Source organism: Lepidochelys kempii, chromosome 11, assembly GCF_965140285.1.
Source record: "Lepidochelys kempii isolate rLepKem1 chromosome 11, rLepKem1.hap1, whole genome shotgun sequence".
Taxonomy (NCBI): domain Eukaryota; kingdom Metazoa; phylum Chordata; order Testudines; family Cheloniidae; genus Lepidochelys; species Lepidochelys kempii.
The window spans coordinates 26,696,586-26,715,265 of NC_136390.1; the positions used below are offsets into that span (position 1 = coordinate 26,696,586).

The 18,680-nt window shown below is 43.1% G+C and overlaps 1 protein-coding gene across 1 annotated transcript in view; it reads left to right on the forward strand.

Moving 5' to 3' along the window:
- Window positions 1–18,680, forward strand: part of LYPD6B (LY6/PLAUR domain containing 6B) — a 118,375-nt gene that overhangs the window by 87,944 nt on the left and 11,751 nt on the right. The window contains exons 2-4 of the mRNA XM_073305438.2: window positions 14,710–14,798; window positions 16,901–17,055; window positions 18,290–18,388. Of these exons, the coding sequence (XP_073161539.1) occupies window positions 16,941–17,055; window positions 18,290–18,388 (214 nt within the window). The 5' untranslated portion in view covers window positions 14,710–14,798; window positions 16,901–16,940. The remainder of the gene's footprint in view (window positions 1–14,709; window positions 14,799–16,900; window positions 17,056–18,289; window positions 18,389–18,680) is intronic.

Sequence of the window (18,680 nt, forward strand, 5' to 3'; positions counted from 1 at the left end):
CACAACGTCTTTCCAAGGGCTGCTACAAACAAAACTGTACAGCATTCCTTCAAAGACTAAAAACTTGCTCACAAACTAAGAAAGAGAACTTGTAAGGCTATATGTAACAGCATCATCTGGTGATTCCTGCCAAAACTTGTTTATATAGTGCCTAGTACAATAGGGCCCTGGTTCGGCGGGTAGATGCAATAAAAATGTTTAATAATAATATGCATTTGGACTTCTCTGTTCTTCAGTTGTTTAGAATTCAAACATAAGGCTATGTCTTATCCTGTTTGTTCACAGGAGAGAAGGAGGGTATAGGCAACTACAGAAGCATCTCTGCTTGGGGTTTCAGCTGCTTTGCAGCATTTATCCATAGCTAGGACATATATTTTGTTAGTATACTGGCCTGGGCATTGCATCTCCCAGGTAGGCTTGGTCTTTGGTACAGGCTGTGCTCCTGACCTCCTCCCCAGCTTAACACTATGAGCAGCAAACACTACCTGGTAGATGGTGGACATCTTGCTTCTGAGGGTTAGAATAACAGAGTGCACACCATTGTCTTGTGCTGGCAAGTCTCCTGCAGCAGAAGACTTACCTAAAAGCATCTTTGCACACACACGCTTCCCCTGCTAGTGTCAGGGCAAGATTTAGCTTTCCAGGGAGTTTCTAAAAATTCTGCCTGGTTTTACTTTCTCCTGTTTGTGTGTTTGGATTAATTCGTTGCCGAATAGGAACAGCTCTGGAGATAAACATGGAAAGACCACATCTGCCAAAACATGATGCTCTTACTCTAACACTGGGTGCAATTAACCAAATAAGAGTATTTCAAGTCTCGGTGTACGGACTACATTTGTAAATGTAATCATTCTGCAGCTGCTGCTGACAGATTTTCACAGATTTTTTCTCAAACACAATCCTGTTAAATGCTTACTCAGTGTAGGCTGGGTTTTTCAGTCATTTCACTTTCATAACCTATCTTTTAAAATACCCTTAACATTGAATTTGCATTGTTGCTATTGTAATGATGTTGGGGTTCATTAAATAACAAACTAGTGAATGAGAAAGGAATAAAACTTTAATAAAACAAACTGGAGAGCTCTGGTGAGCTGCTGCACACAGCAATGTGGTGTTCCCAATCCGTGCCTTCAGGGCACATCGCTCAATTCTTATGAGGGAGCATCTCTAAATTATAATCTTCTACAAACATATCTCTACACCTATCACAAATGGCCTTTTAAAAATCTTGATGAACTCCAGCCATGCCACATTCCACAAAACTCAGTAGTTGAACTGTAGGTAATTCCTGTTGTTGTTCAATGCTTCATTTGCGAGCCTGGGGTGGAAGGGGAGAAGCTCATGAGCAACATCAAACAAAACAGCCTAGCTAAGGAGGTTGATGAAACCTGTGATGCTCTATGGAATACAGATGACCATTTATAATATTATGGATACCCAATATTACCAAATTGCAACGAATCTTACAAGATACGCCATGTAAGGCATCAGTGGAAAAGTTATGATTTGCTAAGTATGATGCTCTTGTTTATATGTATGTATCATCTTTGTATTGTGGGATATAAATATGTGTGTTATATTTGTATCTCAAACTTGTGCTGTGTTTCTGGTGACAACCTCAGACAGATTGGCATCAGTACTATCCAGTCTGCTTAATGGCCCATCAAAGGCAATCAGCTGTACAATGAACCCATTGAGAGAATCCAGGGGCGACGCTTATGAGTCAACAGGATGTGTAGGGACATGCATATGGTCAGGGGTCTCCAAGAGCTTTTTCATGCCCATGTGCTGTGAGTTTGTGTTTGGGACAAAGGACGTACAAGCCACATGGCAAAGAATTTAAAAGGCAGCTGCATCTTCTCCATTTTGTCTTCAGTCCTGCTTCACACCTCTGGAGTACCTTCTCTACAAACTGACGTTTTGTATAAAGGACTGACAGACAGACCCATCCAAGCTTTGGATGTGTTCCAGAGGGACTTTACAAGCCAGCAGACTCACCAATGCCTCGAAGAACATGATATATGGACTCTGAAATCACATGTATGTATATGATTGCTTTGACCATTTAGCAGCTCTCTTCTCGTTCTTTTCTTTTCTAATAAACTTTTAGTTTTAGCTACTAAAGGATTGGCTGGCAGTGTGGTATTTGGGTACCATCCAAACTAGTATTGATCTGGTAATGTGGCTGGCTCTTTGGATGTCAGAAAAACATTCTGTATATTGAATAGAGTTTTAAGTATCTTCTCACTTTACTGGGCTGACTGGGAGTCAGAGACTGGAATGCAATAAAGGGGGCTGTGTGATTTCTTTTTTTTCAGCTTCTTGATGACTAATGTTGGGGATCAGAAGCACTGTTTGTGACTGGTCGGTGAGTCTAACTACAGTGTTAACCACCAGTTTTGGGGGAATCTGCTCTCCTTTTTGCAGTCTGCCCTGACTTTGGCATTTTCAGTGTGGGCTACCCTAGGCACTTCAGGTCACAACAGCCATGTGAACAAAATTCTCAACTGATTTTGTTAATCTCCGCATGGAATTTTAGGCTCACTGTGGCTGACTGAACAGCATCACTACATCTTTTGGGAACTCTGGGGAGAGGGTGTCAAAGTCTGAGATCTGTACTACTTTGTGGTGCTCAGGTAGTACAAAATGGTCAGATTCTGGCCAGTGGAGGCTAATGCTACCCACTGGCATGAAGCCCAGCCACCTCTCCCATCCACATCATGGGGTGGATGTACTGGGACAGGGAGAAGGTGGGTGGTGGCATAGCAGAGCTAGGCTGCTCCAATTCAAGTAGCCTAGGGGTCTGTCAATGCTGAAACAGGGACTACTTAAATGACTACTTGATGCTCCCCTCTGTGCTGAGTAGAGCTTGTATGCAGGGAATAATTAAGCCTTGATCTCCACGTGAATATATATGTCAGGCTTTGCCCATTTCGAGCAGCATCTCCAGTGATACACTGATAAAAGGTCAGAACTTAAATGAATAACAGTACAACAAACTGACATTGTGCATTATTTATTCAAACTATTTTGATGTGCTAGGAAATCCAAAGGAGCATAATTTAGGGACCCGGGACACTGGAGTGTATGCAGTTGCGTTGAACAGATGCAGACCTTTCACTAAGGTCCGTGGTAGTGTCGAGATTAAAGCATGAGTTGGGGGCTCAGGAGAACTGAGGTCTATTTCCAGCTCTGCCACAGACTTCGTGTGTAATGTGAAGCAAGTCAGCCAATCTCCTTACTTCAGTTTCTCCGTTTGTAAAACTGAGATGTGATTGTTTCCCTGCCTCACAAGGCTGTTGTGAGGCTAAATTCATTAATGTTGGTAATTTGCTTTGATAGACTGTGGCTCTATTTAAGTGTAATGTATTATTTATTATTCTGTCCATTTAGGGTCATTCATGCTACTAGAGCAAATATATTTCTCTGTAGCTTGCTGTGTTTGTTTGTTTTTTCCCCCTTCATCTTTCACATGAAAAAATGGAAGTTAACTCTTTCCTGCCTAGTTCTTTGTTCAAAAATTACAAAATAAACTGGGGGCAGAAACATTTTGAAAGATGATCTTGTATGTTTGCTTTGTGCTGGAGCCAGGAACTGATTAGTTCCATCTGGAGTGTTATATCTTGTGTTGTCTGTTAAAAATGACATAACCAGTGTGCTACTAAAATTGACCTTTGGAGAAATAGGTGATAAGAGACCAAAGTTTCTGTTAATGAGCTAATAGGGGCAGGAGTGGGGGTGGGGGGAAGAGAAGATTGTAGGGTTAGGAATGTGGCTGTTCAAGTTTGCAGCATGAAACATGTGAAAAAACAGCATGTACACATTGTAAAAGTGGAGCTATTATTGTGTGACACAGTTTTTAGTTCCGAACCTCTAGTGCTTTCGCTGAAAGGTTCTGGCAAGAAAAAACTCCCTCCTCCAAAGTTTGAGTTGATCACTTATTCAAAGCAGAAGTTGGCGTCACGGATTAGAATTTACATTAACACGTATGCTGCTCTGAACTGGTTTTGACTTGGAAGACGTTAGCTGTAAGGGGGGAAGAATAGGAAAGGTCAGGTAGAGAGAACCCAAATTTTTGGTGTGTGTGACTGTAATCAATTTTCTGCTGGTGGGAAAGAAGACAAAGTGTCATGAAATTAGATCAATGAGCAGGTGTAGATAAGTGGAGGCTGATAGATATCAAGGGGTTTGCCCGATGTGTCAGTTATGTTGGGTTACCAGAGTGAGAGAAGCATTCTCTTCAGCTCTGAAATCAAGGTGACAAATTATTGAAATCTTGGTTAAGAAATGTAATTGAGAGTGAAGCTTGTGAGAAATATTGTTTATGAATGAGACAAAGCTGTCAGGCCATATCTACTAACCAGCTTAATCACAGTTATGCTTCTTTAGTTTAAAATTTATTTTTCGCTGGTTATACAGTTGTACAAAAGAGATTTATTTTGCATTGCTGTGACTGAAGATTATTTGTTGCTATAATCCTTTTGATAAAAGCTTAAGATAGCATTTTAACTCATAATAAACAAAAATACCTTGTGCAAGTTCTCAGTTTTTATTACCTAGAATGACTTTCTTTACAAGATAGATTGTAGGTGCATAATCTTTGCATTGCATCCAGATGTATGTTATTGGAGCCCACTTTGTATCAGGAACAGAATTCCTCCTGAAACATAAAAAGCATCAAAAATGAAGCAACTGGAATTTTATGCTATTTTTAAAAAACAGCAAAAAGTTGGCACTTCCATTTTCTATTCAGTTTTACACATGATGAGCCAGATCCTCATGTGGTATAAATCAGCATGAAACCATTGACATCAGTAGAGCCAGGCTGATTTAAGATCTGGTCTATTGTTTTTTGGACCACTGTCTGTCTGTCCTCCCTTTTCCTTCCCCCCCCCACCCAGAAGATATACTGGACAAGTCTGGTTTGCCATTTGTGGAACATACAGTTTAACACTGCATCAATTCATGAATTACACAGGGTAGGAATGATTTAATCTCAGCCCATTGGAACAAAGTTGTTTATGGTACCAATTGTCACAAAAAGAATAATAATTTTACCTAATGACAGAGCAACTGTTTGAGAGAAACAAATGAGAATAAAGAGAGAGAATAAAGAGAAATATAAACTATGTACGTAATAATGTAGAACATTATAATGTATAAGAAGGGAGCCATATCTGGAGCAAGAGACTGCAAGTCAGGAATCCTGGGTTGTATTCCCAGCTTGTTTGATGATGCTTTATATGATCCTTATTTAAATCACTTAACCTGTCTGTGCCTCAGTTTATTCAACTGTAAAAGAAGTATAGTAATTTTTACCTACTTCACAGGGGTATTAAGACTCAGTTAGTTAATGATGATTTAGTGCTTCGAGGGACTTGAATGATAAGTTCCATAAAAGTGTAAAATAGTAAAACTAACAATCTAATTTATGAGTGCTTTTAGCAAAGAAATAATACTCAGTCATTGACCATTTAAAGTGCTAAGTCAGCTTTAATATAAAATATTTTACAATTTTATACAGTACCCTCATGTTAAAATAGTTAAATGAGATATTGAAAGAAGCTTAAGCTCATAAATGTAGAAATTTTGGCTATGTGGAAAAGAAATGAGAAATGCAGATGCATTCAGATATTTTCAGAGGTAGCAGGAAAGGGGTGTGTGTGTGTGTTTCAATTTGAAGCAAGGGTGGATAAATCCTTTCCTTCTGATTTTCCACAAGGAAAGTAAAAGCTTACTGCTACATGGGAAACATGTCATTCTTCTTCAAGGGATGGTCCCTATTGTATTCCACTGAGGGTATACACATGCACACCATGCGTCTGGAGCCAGAGGATTTGAAAGTAGTAGTGTCCGTTGCTCCATGCATGTGTCCTTGCTTTGCCTCATGGTTTCAACCGAAGTGATAAAGGGCAGGGCCTCCAGTTCCTTCTCATGGCTGCATGGTCCGAGCTGGAGCTATTACTGTCCTCTTGTCTCTGATGCATTTAAAAAATCCCCAGGTAGTATTAGAATTGTATAAAATTATTTTTCTTCTAGTTTTTGCTGTATTAAGTCAGTTTTGTGTAAAGTAGTATTTTTTAGGAGATAAGAGTCTTTGGGGAATCCGTTTACCAGTGGGGCTTCCCCAACCCCTGATCCAGAACCCATGCCTGGATATGAATTATGCCAAAGACACCCAGATTCAAGATCTGCGCCTTCTGCCCGTGTTCTTTCTCAGTAAGTGACGAGCACCAACGCTGTCTCTATTGCTTTGGGAGAAGCCCACATTTCATCCAGGTGCAGTAGCTGCCTGCCCTTCTCAAGTTGTACCCGAGAAGGTTGGGCTTTCTACCTCAAGAAGCACCTCATGGAGGTCACCATGAGGCCATAGTAGGATCCAGGCTGGGGAACCCCTCCAGTGTGTCGGCCTGAGAAACCCAGGAGCGTGTCTCTGACCACAGAGATCAAGTCCAGTTCTGGCAGAGATTGAGTCTGATTCCAGTGGTACCAGTGTTACAGACCCTGTGCTGTCGCCTAGTCGGGAGGCAAGGAAGCAAGTGCATAAGCCTGGCAGTAAGTCTTCCTCCAGGCCTGAGAAGGGTGATGTGCCTTCTATGAGTTCCAGCCACAGAGAAGTGGCATGTTCCAAGGCTCACAAGCAGGACAAGAAATCATGCAGACCGGCAGATCTGCTAGTACTGAGCCACACATGCCTTCCACGTTGCCCCCCCCCTTAAGTAATCATTTTGAGACAGTCCTCCACTTCGGCTCTGGTTCTGGCTACAAAGTGTGTGCCGCTGACACCGGGGAAGTTGGAGACTGCGCTGGAGCCACATGAACCCTTCGCCCTTGGGGAACCGTCATCTCCATGCCTTCGTTTACTGTCTGCACCTAGGGAGGTATGATCTTACTGCGTCCTGCTTCCACCCATTCCCCTATGGGGTACACAGCTCCACAGGTACTGCCATTGGAACTGGCATCTGAGTTTTTGTCATCAGAGGATTTGGATGAAGCGCAGGGGTTGCGCATCCACTATGAATACCCTAAGGGATCAACAGCTTCATGGGCAGTACCCTCCTTTCCAGAGAAGCTACTGATATCTTACCCCATGAGGCCATCCGCAGCATCCTCTGGATCCATTCTGTTGGCTGTATTGGGAGTCCTGGTCTCAGTATTTTCCTTTGGAGCCTTCCTGTTCAGCAAGAGAGGGTCCACCCCATCCCTGCTTCAGCAACTCTCGGGTAGGCTTTTGGAACTGGTTTTGGAGAAGCCATTCAGTTCGGTACAGATGGAACAGGAACATTTCCCAACCTCTCCAGTGGTGCTGTGACCTGCTGTGTTAAGTCAGTTTCGTGTAAAGTACTAGTTTTTAGGAGATAAGAGTGACTGCTGTGTGACTGTGTGACCTCTTCTTCCCCTCCTTGCCTCCAGATGATTTTCACCAGTTCCAGGACTTCCTACACAGGGTGGCTGCTGACCTTCATATTCCACTGGAGGAAGTACAGAACAAACAGCATCAGCTGGACATCTTTCGTGCCTTGGTACTGACCCAGGTTGCTCTACCAATCAATGATTCCATTCTTCAGCCAGCTTGAACTGTTTGGCATAGCTCAGTCACCTGCGCACCTATCTCCAAGAGGCAGAAAAACAGCACTATGTACCAGCTAAGGGGTCTGAGTTTCTGTTCTCTCACCCCCCGCCCAATTCTCTCATGATCCAAGTGGCAACGGAGCAGGCCAGTCAACAGCATCCATGATCCACCCTGGCAGACGGGGAGGGTAAGTGACTAGACCATCTGGGTCACAAGGTCTTCTTGTTGGCTAGCCTCCAATTTCAGATCTCTATCTATCAGGCCTTATTGGCCAAATATGACTTTCTCAACTACAGTAAACCGGAGGACTTTACTGACAAATCCCAGCAGGATTGAGCCTGTTTTCTGGCTGTCCTGGAAGAGGGCAAACTGATAGTTAGAATGGTGCTTCAGTCTGCTGTGGACACCGCGAATACCTCTTTTCACACTGTGGCTATGGTTATTGTCATGTGGAGGGAATCATGGCAGCATTCATCTGGCTACATTCATCAGAGAGGTACAAAATACCATAGAAGACCTCCATTTCTATGAGTCTAACCTCTTTAATGAGAAGATCAACGATTCCCTCCACTCTCTCAAAGATTCCAGAGCCAAACTACGATCGCTGGGTATCCATACATGTGCACCCAAGTGAAAATTCTACCATCCGCCACTTGCACAACGGTTCAGGACTCCCCAGTTCTTCCACCTATGACCCTACAACCCACCTCACAAACGACAAAAGTCCCTGCAATCCCGTCTTCCAGGACCACCTTCACAGTCTTCAGCACCACATGTTCAGTCCTCTCAGAAGCGATATTCTGAATGCACCTAGAGAGCTGCCAACCACCTTGCCTCCTGCCATGCACCTGACCCTTCGGGGGTCATCTAGCATTCTTTTTATCAGCTTGGAGTGTGATAACACTGGACAAGTGGGTCCTGGATGTCATTGGACATCGCTATACAAACTCATTCACAATGCTACCTCATCGACAACCCCTACCCCAATCCCTCCTCAGGGACCACTCTCATGACAGTATCCTTGCTCTAGAGGTAGACTCCCTACCTCAAAGGGGAGTGATAGTTCAAAGGAAAGTGTTCTATCAGAATGTGTGGTTCTATTCCACTTATTTTCTGTTACCCAAGAAGAAAGGCGGGTGGAGACCAATCTTGGACTTCTGCCGCCTCCGTTGTTTCATCTGCAAACCCAAGTTTCGTATGGTCACCTTAGCAGCTTACTGTTGCTAGAAAGAGGCATGTGGTTTATAGCTCTCGATATGCAGGGTACTTATTTTCACACAGACATCCATTCAATCCACAGAAGGTTCTTGTAGGCCCTCAGCACTTGCAATACAGGGTTCTACTATTTGGACTCACCGCTGCTCCGTGGTCTTCACCAAGGTTTTCTCTGTCATAGCAGACCACCTCTGGTGTCATGGGGTCCTCAAGAAAGGAGGCTCGAGCCTTGACCTCCATGTTACTCAGAATCCTTTCCTACCTAGGGGTAAGTGTAAATGTCAAAAAATCAACTTTGGTTACCACACAGTCCCTGGATTTCATAGGGACCTTCATTGATGTGGTCTCAGCACAAGCCTACCTACCAAGGGATAGGTTCCAGGTACTGCAGGAACTCGTCACACAAGTGGTCCACGGTCCTTCTGTTCCGATCAGGATTTGCCTATTCCTCCTCGACCACATGGCAGCCTGCATATACATCACTGTTTTCGCTCACCTTCCCCTTCGCTGTCTTCAGCTGTGGCTCCAGAGAGTCTATTCTCCCATGCGACATACTATGGACATTCTGTTGACAGTCCCCTCCAAAATGCACTCCTCCATCTAGTGGTGGACTGACCTGAGGCAGATCTGGGCTTGGATGCCTTTCCTCTTATCCTCCCTAGACACAATGATCATAATGGATGCATCACTTGCTGGATGGGGTACCATATGGGTGAGCACATGACGCCAGGGACTTGGACCCCTTGGGAATCCAGAATGCACATCAACATTCTGGAGCTTTGGGTGACATGGAGAGCATATCAAGCATTCTTCCCATCCATTTGCTCCCATCATGTTCTCATCATGTCTGACAGCACCACCACCATTTATTACATCAACAAACAAGGGGGCATGAGGTCAACTGCACTCTGTGCAGAAGCGGTTTATCTATAGGATTGGTGCATTGCCCACAAGATCCTGTTGTCAGCAGCCTATCTTCCAGGGACTCAGAATGTGACTGCAGGCTTTCTCAGCAGAAAGTTTATGGCCGACCACAAATGGGAACTTCATGACACTGTAGTCAATGATATTTTCAGCCAATGAGGGACTCTTTGCCTCCCATGCCAACAGCAAGTGCACCATCTACTGCTCCATGGGAAGGGGTATCAGTGTCCATTCCCAAGGCGATGCCTTCGTCCTCCACTGATTGGACCAGATCAATTACACCTTTCCCCATCTCCCGCTCCTGCAATGAGACCTCTACAAGATCAGGCAGGAGAAGGCCATGGTCATTCTGGTTGCCCTTTTCTGGCCATTCCAATTCTGGTTTCCTCAGCTTCTTTGCATGTTGGCTAGTCCCCTGTGTCCCCTGCCAGCTTTTCTGGAACTCCTCATGCAACATGGCAGCAGGATCAGGCATCCCAATCTATACACACTTCACCTGAGAGCTTGGTTTTTGGATGGGCATTTTTGCTAGAATGGGTATGTTCATTGGAGTACAAGACATCCTTGCCTTGAAGACGTTGGGACTTGCTCTGAACTCCATCAAGGTCCATACAATGGCTATCAGTGCCTTCCATCCCCCCATCCTCCCAATGGAAGGCCACTCCATATTTACGCATCCATTGACTGTCAGATTTTGGAATGGTCTCCTCAGAACCTTCCCACCCTTCTAACCTATTGCTCTTGAGTGGCACCTCAATCTCGTTTTCTCTATGTTAATGAAATCATCTTTTGAGCCACTGGCTTCCTGCTCCCTGTCCCACCTTTCCACGAAAGTTGCCTTCCTAGTAGCTATTATTTCCATGAGAAGGGTAACTGGGGGCCAAGATGGCAGACTCCTCCTCTCACCATATTCCATAAGGACAAAGTCTCCCTGCATCTGCACCCCAAGTTTCTACCAAAGGTTGTATCCTGGTTTCATCTCCACCAGCCCATACACTTGCTTTCTTTCTGAAGCCTCATGTCTCAATGGAGAAGTGGTGCCTTCACTCCGCAGGGCCTTGGCCTTTTACCTGCGGAGAACAAGATTGATCAGGAAATCCCCTAAACTGTTTGTTGCTATAGTTGAAAGGATTAAGGGGTAGGCAATCTCCACACAGAGGATTTATAAGTGGATTTTGTGATGCATTACACTTTGCTATAAGTTGTTGGGACTTCCTCCACTCCTTGGGGTGAGAGCCCATTAGACGAGAGCACAAGCATCGACTACAGCCACTCTGCAAAATATACTGCTTCCAGATATATGTAGGGCAATCATGTGGAGTTTGGTACTTACCTTCGCTAAGCATTATATCTTGGTGCAAGACTCTGTGACGGATGCCTCATTTGGCATGGCTGTTCTCCAATCCACCATTCCATCCTCTTCCTCGTACCCTCCTCCAAATTAGGTACTGCTTGTTAATCACTCACAGTGGAATACAATAGGGACCATCACTCAAAGAAGAAGAGGAGGTTACTTACCTGTAACTGGAGGTTCTTCGAGATGCGGGGTCCCTATTTGTATTCCACTTCCCGCCCTCCTTCCCCTTTGCTGCAGATCTGTTCAATTTGCAGTGGAAAAGGAACTGGAGGTGCACCCTGGTCTGCCTCTCCTTTTATCACTACCGTCAAAACCATGAGGCAAAACAAGGGTGTATGTGCAGATCAACAGACACTACTACTTTCAAATTCTCTGGCTCTGGATGCATGGCGCACATGTGGAAACCCTCAGTGGAACACAGATAAGTAAACTCCTCTTCCTGACTAGTGTAAGCTCCCATTTGCAGTTCTCTAGTGTTGGGAGATACAGATTTTAAAGTCATTACATTGTTCTACATAATAGCTATTATAGGTCCAGGATTGAATTGGCTGCCTATCCCTGCCCTTGGGCAGGTGTAATTCTTTGATGAAATTCAGTATTTGGAGAGCGGAGGAGGAAATGTTCTCGTGACAGGGTTCTGCTTTTAAAAGAGGGAGGGAAGGAAGGAAGAAGGGAAAAGGCGATTCAAAGGTGATCCGAGTTTTGCAATTTAAGAATAATTTTCATGGACACAGATCAATAGGCAGAGAGCAGGTTAGGCAGTGAAAGGTAAATGATAAATCATCATGTTAAATGGATATCACTTTTTCTCATGGGTAGGGTTGCCAGTTTTGGTTGGACATATTCCTGGAGGTTTCATGCGGGTATGTTTTTATACAAATGTAGCCCTCAATCCGGCAAATGCTTTAGTGGGAATATTCCCATTTCTAATATTACTCACATCCATAGGTATTTGCAGGAGTGGGGCCATAGTGTGTGCATTGGATTGCCAGTATTCCAGTGCCCACATATGTCTATCACCCTTTGTCATAGGCAGCAGGTGGCCAGGGCTAGAGCAGGGTCAGCCCTCACCTCCCAAATCTATTTTTGAGCCACTCTGCTTCCTACATGCCTGTCCACCTTGGCCCGTGAAGGGTGTCGTGGGGAGGGGCCCTGCCTGCCTGCTGGATTCCTGGTACTGTATGTGGAGCTAGATTCCTGAGTCCCAGCAGGGGGTGCTGGCTCATGAGCAGTGCTTCTCGAGAAAGTTCATTGCAGAGAGTGAGTCCTAGGGGAAGGGGGGGGGGAAGGGGAGAATGGGAGTCCTGGGGAAAGAGGAGAAGAGATTTGGGTGAAGGAGGGCGATCCTGAGGCCCTGTGTCTGGAGTGTCGTGGGGAAAAAGTCCTTGCCTGTGCACGGATGAGAACCCGCCTTTCTGTATTTATATTCCCTAAAATTTGCCATTTGCCACAGGCTATGTGATTTGAGCCATGGGAACTGGGATAGGGTGGGGGAATCTTGAACTTGTAGAAAGTTGGCACAGGTGTAATTGTGCTTCTGTGTGCTATCAGATGTATTTGATAAAGTTCACTGGTTTTATAGATCTTTCTTTATATGAAGGCAAATTGCCAATACAAACTAAAGGAAATGTATATGAGGAAGATAAACCTCACTGCTGCTGTGCATTGAAATGGTTCAGTACTCAACCTTCACAGAGCAAGCATAAAACAATAGGCTTGCTAGCCCAGCTGTCAGAAGTACATTTAGAGTCAAGATTGATTAAAATTCTCCTGATTAGGTAAAACCAACTAAGTGAAGAGCATAGCATGAGCTATTTAATGAAAGAATGGAAGAATAATTGTTTGCATTCAGAACAAAAAAAAAAAAGCAACTGAGTTGGTGCAGTCCCACCAAAATGTTCAAAGCATCATGCAGGGATTCAGGGCCGAATTAAGTGTTTAGCCCTTATGGGTTTGATGCAAACATTCAAAATTGTTCTGAGATTAAACACATCATGCTGCCTGTCTAAGGGGTGCAGGGATTGAGGTGGAGGCATAAAGGCAACTTTCTGTCACCCCTGTCCTGGGGCCTGTTGGGAGCCAGTTTGCCCTGGCACTAGTTAGAGCAGCCTGAGGTCAGACATAATTTTAGGGGTGCACCAGTGGCCATTCATGTCCTTACCCCTTATGTGTCTCTGTTATACTAGGGTATGTGCAGGAGGGAGGGCGAAGGGGGTGCTGTATCTGAACGACCTCTACTGCTGCAGAATCCCATCCTGCCCTTTTAGGGCAGCTTAGTTCCCTTTGTGCAACCAGAGTGACCCATATGGTATGTTGTGTGAGTGGGGACTGCCCTCTGTATTTGTAAAAATAGGCATAATGGAAAAGAGCTGGCTATTTAAATGGATCATAATTAGGATTAATTAATCTCCCCTCCTAGGTGTTCTAAATGTACACACTGGTGCTATCATTTGAGAGCTAGGGGAGAGAACCAAGTTTTAGCCCCAATGTATCTTGACCATTTAATTTGATCATTTAAACAGAAAACCTTTTTCTAATGTGGCTGTTTTTAGGGGAAGTGCATCTTTATAGGAAATTTATTTAAATGGGAATTTACTTTGAGGACCTTTAATACACCTGCACTTTTTCATTTATCCAGGAGTGGTGGTATGGCTCTATTAATGAATGACTGCATGGCAGCGTTTGATTTCTTCTCTTGTGTGATGCATTGAAACTGGAGCAGAAAGAGTGAGGACTTTTTTAGCTTTGTCAGTGAAGCAAAGAAGGAACTAGTCACTTTTCTCAATGGCTCTCTCAGAGGAAAGGAACTGAAAAACTTCCCTCTCTTGAGACGGATAATATGTTAATCTAGTAGCAAGAACTGACACAGAGGAATGAGCCACGTGATTTATAATGTACAGGGTAGGAAAAGAACATAAGTGGTGTTTCTGCCATGGGACCTTCTTCAGGCTTTGATTTAAAATAAAAGCAAATAATGCAGAACACTCAGAACTTTTGGGGGACTGTTGCTCTCTCAACAAATGTTGGTTCAAACAATTAGTTCTAGGAAGGATCAAATGAGGACAAAATAAGACAGATGACATGTTGTTCTGGGGTCACCATCCTGTTTTTTTTCCATTGTTGGTTCTGATTTCTATGGGATAATCCCATTCTCTGCAAATCTATCTTGTAAAATATTAAAGGGTCCTTAAATAGACTTCAGCTCCCATGAAACATCACTGCATCATGACATCAACTTACAACATTGTGATGCAATGTTATGTTGATTTATGCCTTGCCAGCAGGAAAGTATCACTCATGGCACAAACACTTATCCCATCGGTTAAATGTTGGGGTTCTTAGGAATTGGCTTGTTTGGGCCTTGTTTTGAAATGGGATTAGCTTGATTTTTGGCTTATTGTGAAAGTCGGGGTGTTTATTTACCGTGTGAAAGTTGGCAACTGTGATTAGCATGGCACTCACTAGTGAATAGTAGGGCAATAGAGTTCAAATCTGTTACGGTATATATATTATCAGCCTAGATACATACCCTATGTTCTTTTCTTTTATTATCAATAATATTAAAGGCATATTATATCTGAGCTGACTCTTTCCCTGTGTACCGAATAATGATCACAAAGCCACTGTTTGGTTCTTTCAGATGCTTTTCTTGATCTGTTTGTGAACAATTTGGGCTCCAGTACAAGGAAGACCTGGGGCATCCGCAGGAAACAGCCCTGGGGATACACTGTAAGTGTGGTGCAAAAACAGTTTCTCAAATATCTGTTAAAATATCCTAAAAATAAACACACATTAAAAAAATATATATGTTCACAAAAGTTAGTAAGGCCTAGTGCACAAAACAAAACCTTCTGCCACTTGTTGGTTGCAGGCCAAGAGTCTGTTTGAAGTAGTTCTTCCCTGACGCACAGGAATGGGAAGAAAGTCTCAGGCCCCTCTCCCTTTCCCCTCAGTGTGCCACATGTGCACTGCATGTAGTGTCTGGCCTGGAGTTGACTTGATGGCACTTTGACTCTCCCCACCCCATGGACTTGGGTTGACTGGAGGATTCAGGAATCAGCTCTCCTTTCTCATCCCTGCTCTGTCTTCAAAGGTCTGCTAGACATTTGTTTGCAGTGGGCCCCTAAGGGCTGCCCAGCGTCCATCCCAATCCCAACCCCACCCTTCTCCATCCAGAATGTCACCATCCCACTGAATCTGGGGTCCTCAACATCCATGCAGAGGGGCACAGGGTTTGCTCCATAATGCACATGTAAATGCTTGCACAGGTATTTCCCCTGCACTAGCTCACACAGGGGAGAGGACTTAACACCTGTGAATGCAGGGGATAGAATTTACTAGAACTGGCTAAAAAAAGACAAGTAGCATGAGTTGTTTGTGAAAATGTCTGCAAAAAATGTGTCCCTGTTTTTCAAAGAAAAACATTGAGTTGTGAAATTATTTCGACCAACTCTAGAATTTACATGCACAAGCCGAGGAGACAAATAGAGTTTCACACTGAAGACCTATCACCTGTACATGCAGTTGCTTGAAAAGTATGAACACAAGCTGAATGTGTACAAAAAAGGTGGGGCTGATATGATGATTGGACCCTGTACTGCAAGAGGCCAAGTTTAAGTGCACCAGGGTAAAGGAATGAAAGAATGCTGCTATTGGTTCGCCCTCTAATTTGTGGTTATGATGACAGCTTGCTTTGGCTTTTCTTTGAAAAATACATTTTTTAAAGATAAATCAGATTGTAAAAACCTATGCAGTTAAATACCATGCCAGTCAAAAGTATGCTTATGAAAAAACAAGGACCAACACTTTAGACCAGATCCTGCATTGCTGTATATTGGCATAGCTCCATAGATGTCAGTAGTTCTACACCAATTTAGGCCAGCTGGGATCTGGGCCTCTGAGCTGAGATTTTACGTTGCTGATGTAAAGAATGATATCTGAGATTGCGTCTTGCCTGGTCTACAGATATTTTAATTTAGTCAAACTCATGTTATAAGCAAGATATGAAAGTATTTTTCCATGAACTAGGGGGGTAGTTCTTCACTGCAATAAAAGACCCTGTGGCACAGCCATGACTGGCCCAGGTCAGCAGACTTGGGCTCGGGCTGTGGGATTATGAAATAGCAGTGTCGATGTTCAGGCTCAGGCTGGAGCCTGGGCTCTGAGTTCCCATGAGAGGGAGGGTGTCAGGCTCTGTCTACACTGGAATAAAAAACCCACGGCTGGCCTGGGCCAGCTGACTCAGGCTCGTGGGGCTTGGGCTCTGGGGCTGAAAAATTGCTGAATATCTACACAGCAGTTTTTAAGCCTTGTGAGACTGAATCAGCTGACCTGGGCCAGGTGCAGCCATGTTGTGGGGCTTTTATCCCCTTGTAGACATACCCTTGGGCCTGGGTTCAGCCCAAGTCTGAATGTCTTCACTGCTATTTTTAGACTTGCAGCCTGAGCGCCCATGAGCCCAAGTCAGCTGACGTGGGGTTTGAGACTCAGTGCCTCAGGTTTTGTTTCACAGTGTAGACATACCCTTATAAGCCGTTTCTAAAACTGATTGCCTGGGGGAACTCATCGTGTAGCTGAATAACATAGCATAACAAAATTACTACCGTACTGATTGTAGAAATGTAGCTGTCCTGTACAAAATGCTAACCAGTAGAAGGCAGCAGCTGCTCAGCTTTGAATTGCTCATAATGGTTAGGAATGTATGCTTACCTGCACTAGCAGTCTGGATCCAAGCACTGAACTGTCAAGGTTTCAAATATAGGACTCCAGTGCTTCACATTCTCAGTTCTTTATGGTTCCTCTGTCATAATTGTATGTTTCTTCTCTTCTAGGCACAAGTATTTTAAATTTCCCTGTTCAGTAATCGTCAGCATGCTACTATTCTATCACATGTTGGCATTAGCTTCTCTTCAGATCTTCATCCTCTCAGAGAATTGGGCTCTAGCCAAGAACATCAACTTCTATAATGTGAGACCTCCACTAGACCGTAAGTAGCCAGTTTTGGCTTTCTTGTATTTGAGAATATAGGTTAATATTTCAGCTACCACCTTTTCCATTGTTATCCCTCATTTTCAGGGCTCTCTCTTAAACATAAAGCGTCTATCTCTTAGACATTTGGGATCTCCTCTAGAGTTTAAAACAAAACATTCATTTGGGTGCCTCCTATGGTTGCTCAGTATCATTCCTAACATTTAAGATACAGTCTGAATGAAGTTGAACAGAGAGGGAGAGAAGTGTTTTCTTTGATTTGTACTTTGATAATAAACAGTTTCAGATTTTGGATGCTTTTGCCCTTTTATGTCTCAAAATAACTTTATTTTGTACAATGTAAATGTATGCAATGGACTATCCATTTCTGTTTGTTGTACTGCTTTTGTGTGGGTGGGGTAGGGAGGTACGTGTATTGAACACTTTTAAAGTTAGCACTAAGTAAAAGTATGAAAGTTAGTACAAAGTTAAAACCACTGTCGTAGCTGGGAAATCAGCTGTCAGTAATAGCATCATATGTCTGCTTCTTACCTTGCACTCCGATTACTCTCCCTGTGCACCCAACTGGATAAGAGTATCTGTGATATAAAGGATTAAAGTGGAAAAGTAGTGATGTTTAGCAGTTGGGGTGTTTGATGCCAAACTGCTTTAAAACTCCTGTATGTGTGTATATAAAATGTTATAAAAACAGAATTTGAAATCAAACGCACTAATCCCTAATTGGCAACTGCTTGTTCAGAGTTGGAGGCAGTGACTTGGAGCTGGTTTCAAAGCAGTATCTGCCACATCTAGGGAAGCAAAAGCTGATTAAATGTAGATTGTGCAACAGTGTACATGTGTGCATATATGCAGAGGAGATATGTGTATCTTGTATGTTATAATACTGTATATGTAATGTGCAATGATACACTCTCCATTTAAACAGCATTTTGATTGTGAGAGAGAATGAAAAGACCGGGAAATGTTTTAAAGTTAAGGCATGATGATGTTAGTACAAGAAGTAAAAGCTTCTATGGTAAGATATGAAATAGTTCTTAATTTACCCAATAGATTGACATGAACTGTATGTGCTATTCTTATAAATATGTGTATAAATGTGTGAATATGTGTAAATATAAACATTAGCATATATATAAGTATTTTTGTCTAATAAATGTAAAAGCAAGCATTTTTTGTTTGACATTTTAATTTTTGATATTTGCAAACTTAACATACTTATTGTATTTTTAAAGCCACTCCATTTCCAAACAGCTTTAAGTGTTTCACCTGTGCAAATGCAGCTGACAATTACAACTGTAACAGATGGGCTGAAGATAAATGGTGCCCTGAAAGTAAGTGTGCCTGTCTTAGGGAGATTCTTTAAGGTATTTAATTTTGTTTTTCCCCTTCTTCAACTGTCTCTCAGACAGCTAGTTATATAGGATTAACATACCATCATACTGATGCCCTGGGGATAGAATTAGTAATCATGAGCCTTATGATTTCTCTTGAAATGGATATTCCAGCCATTTGAATACGCTAAGCAATATTGCAAATCATGTTGAAGACCTTGTATGTTTAGACTTACACTAGAACCTCAGAGTTATGAACACCTGAGGAATGGAGGTTGTTCGTAACTCTGAA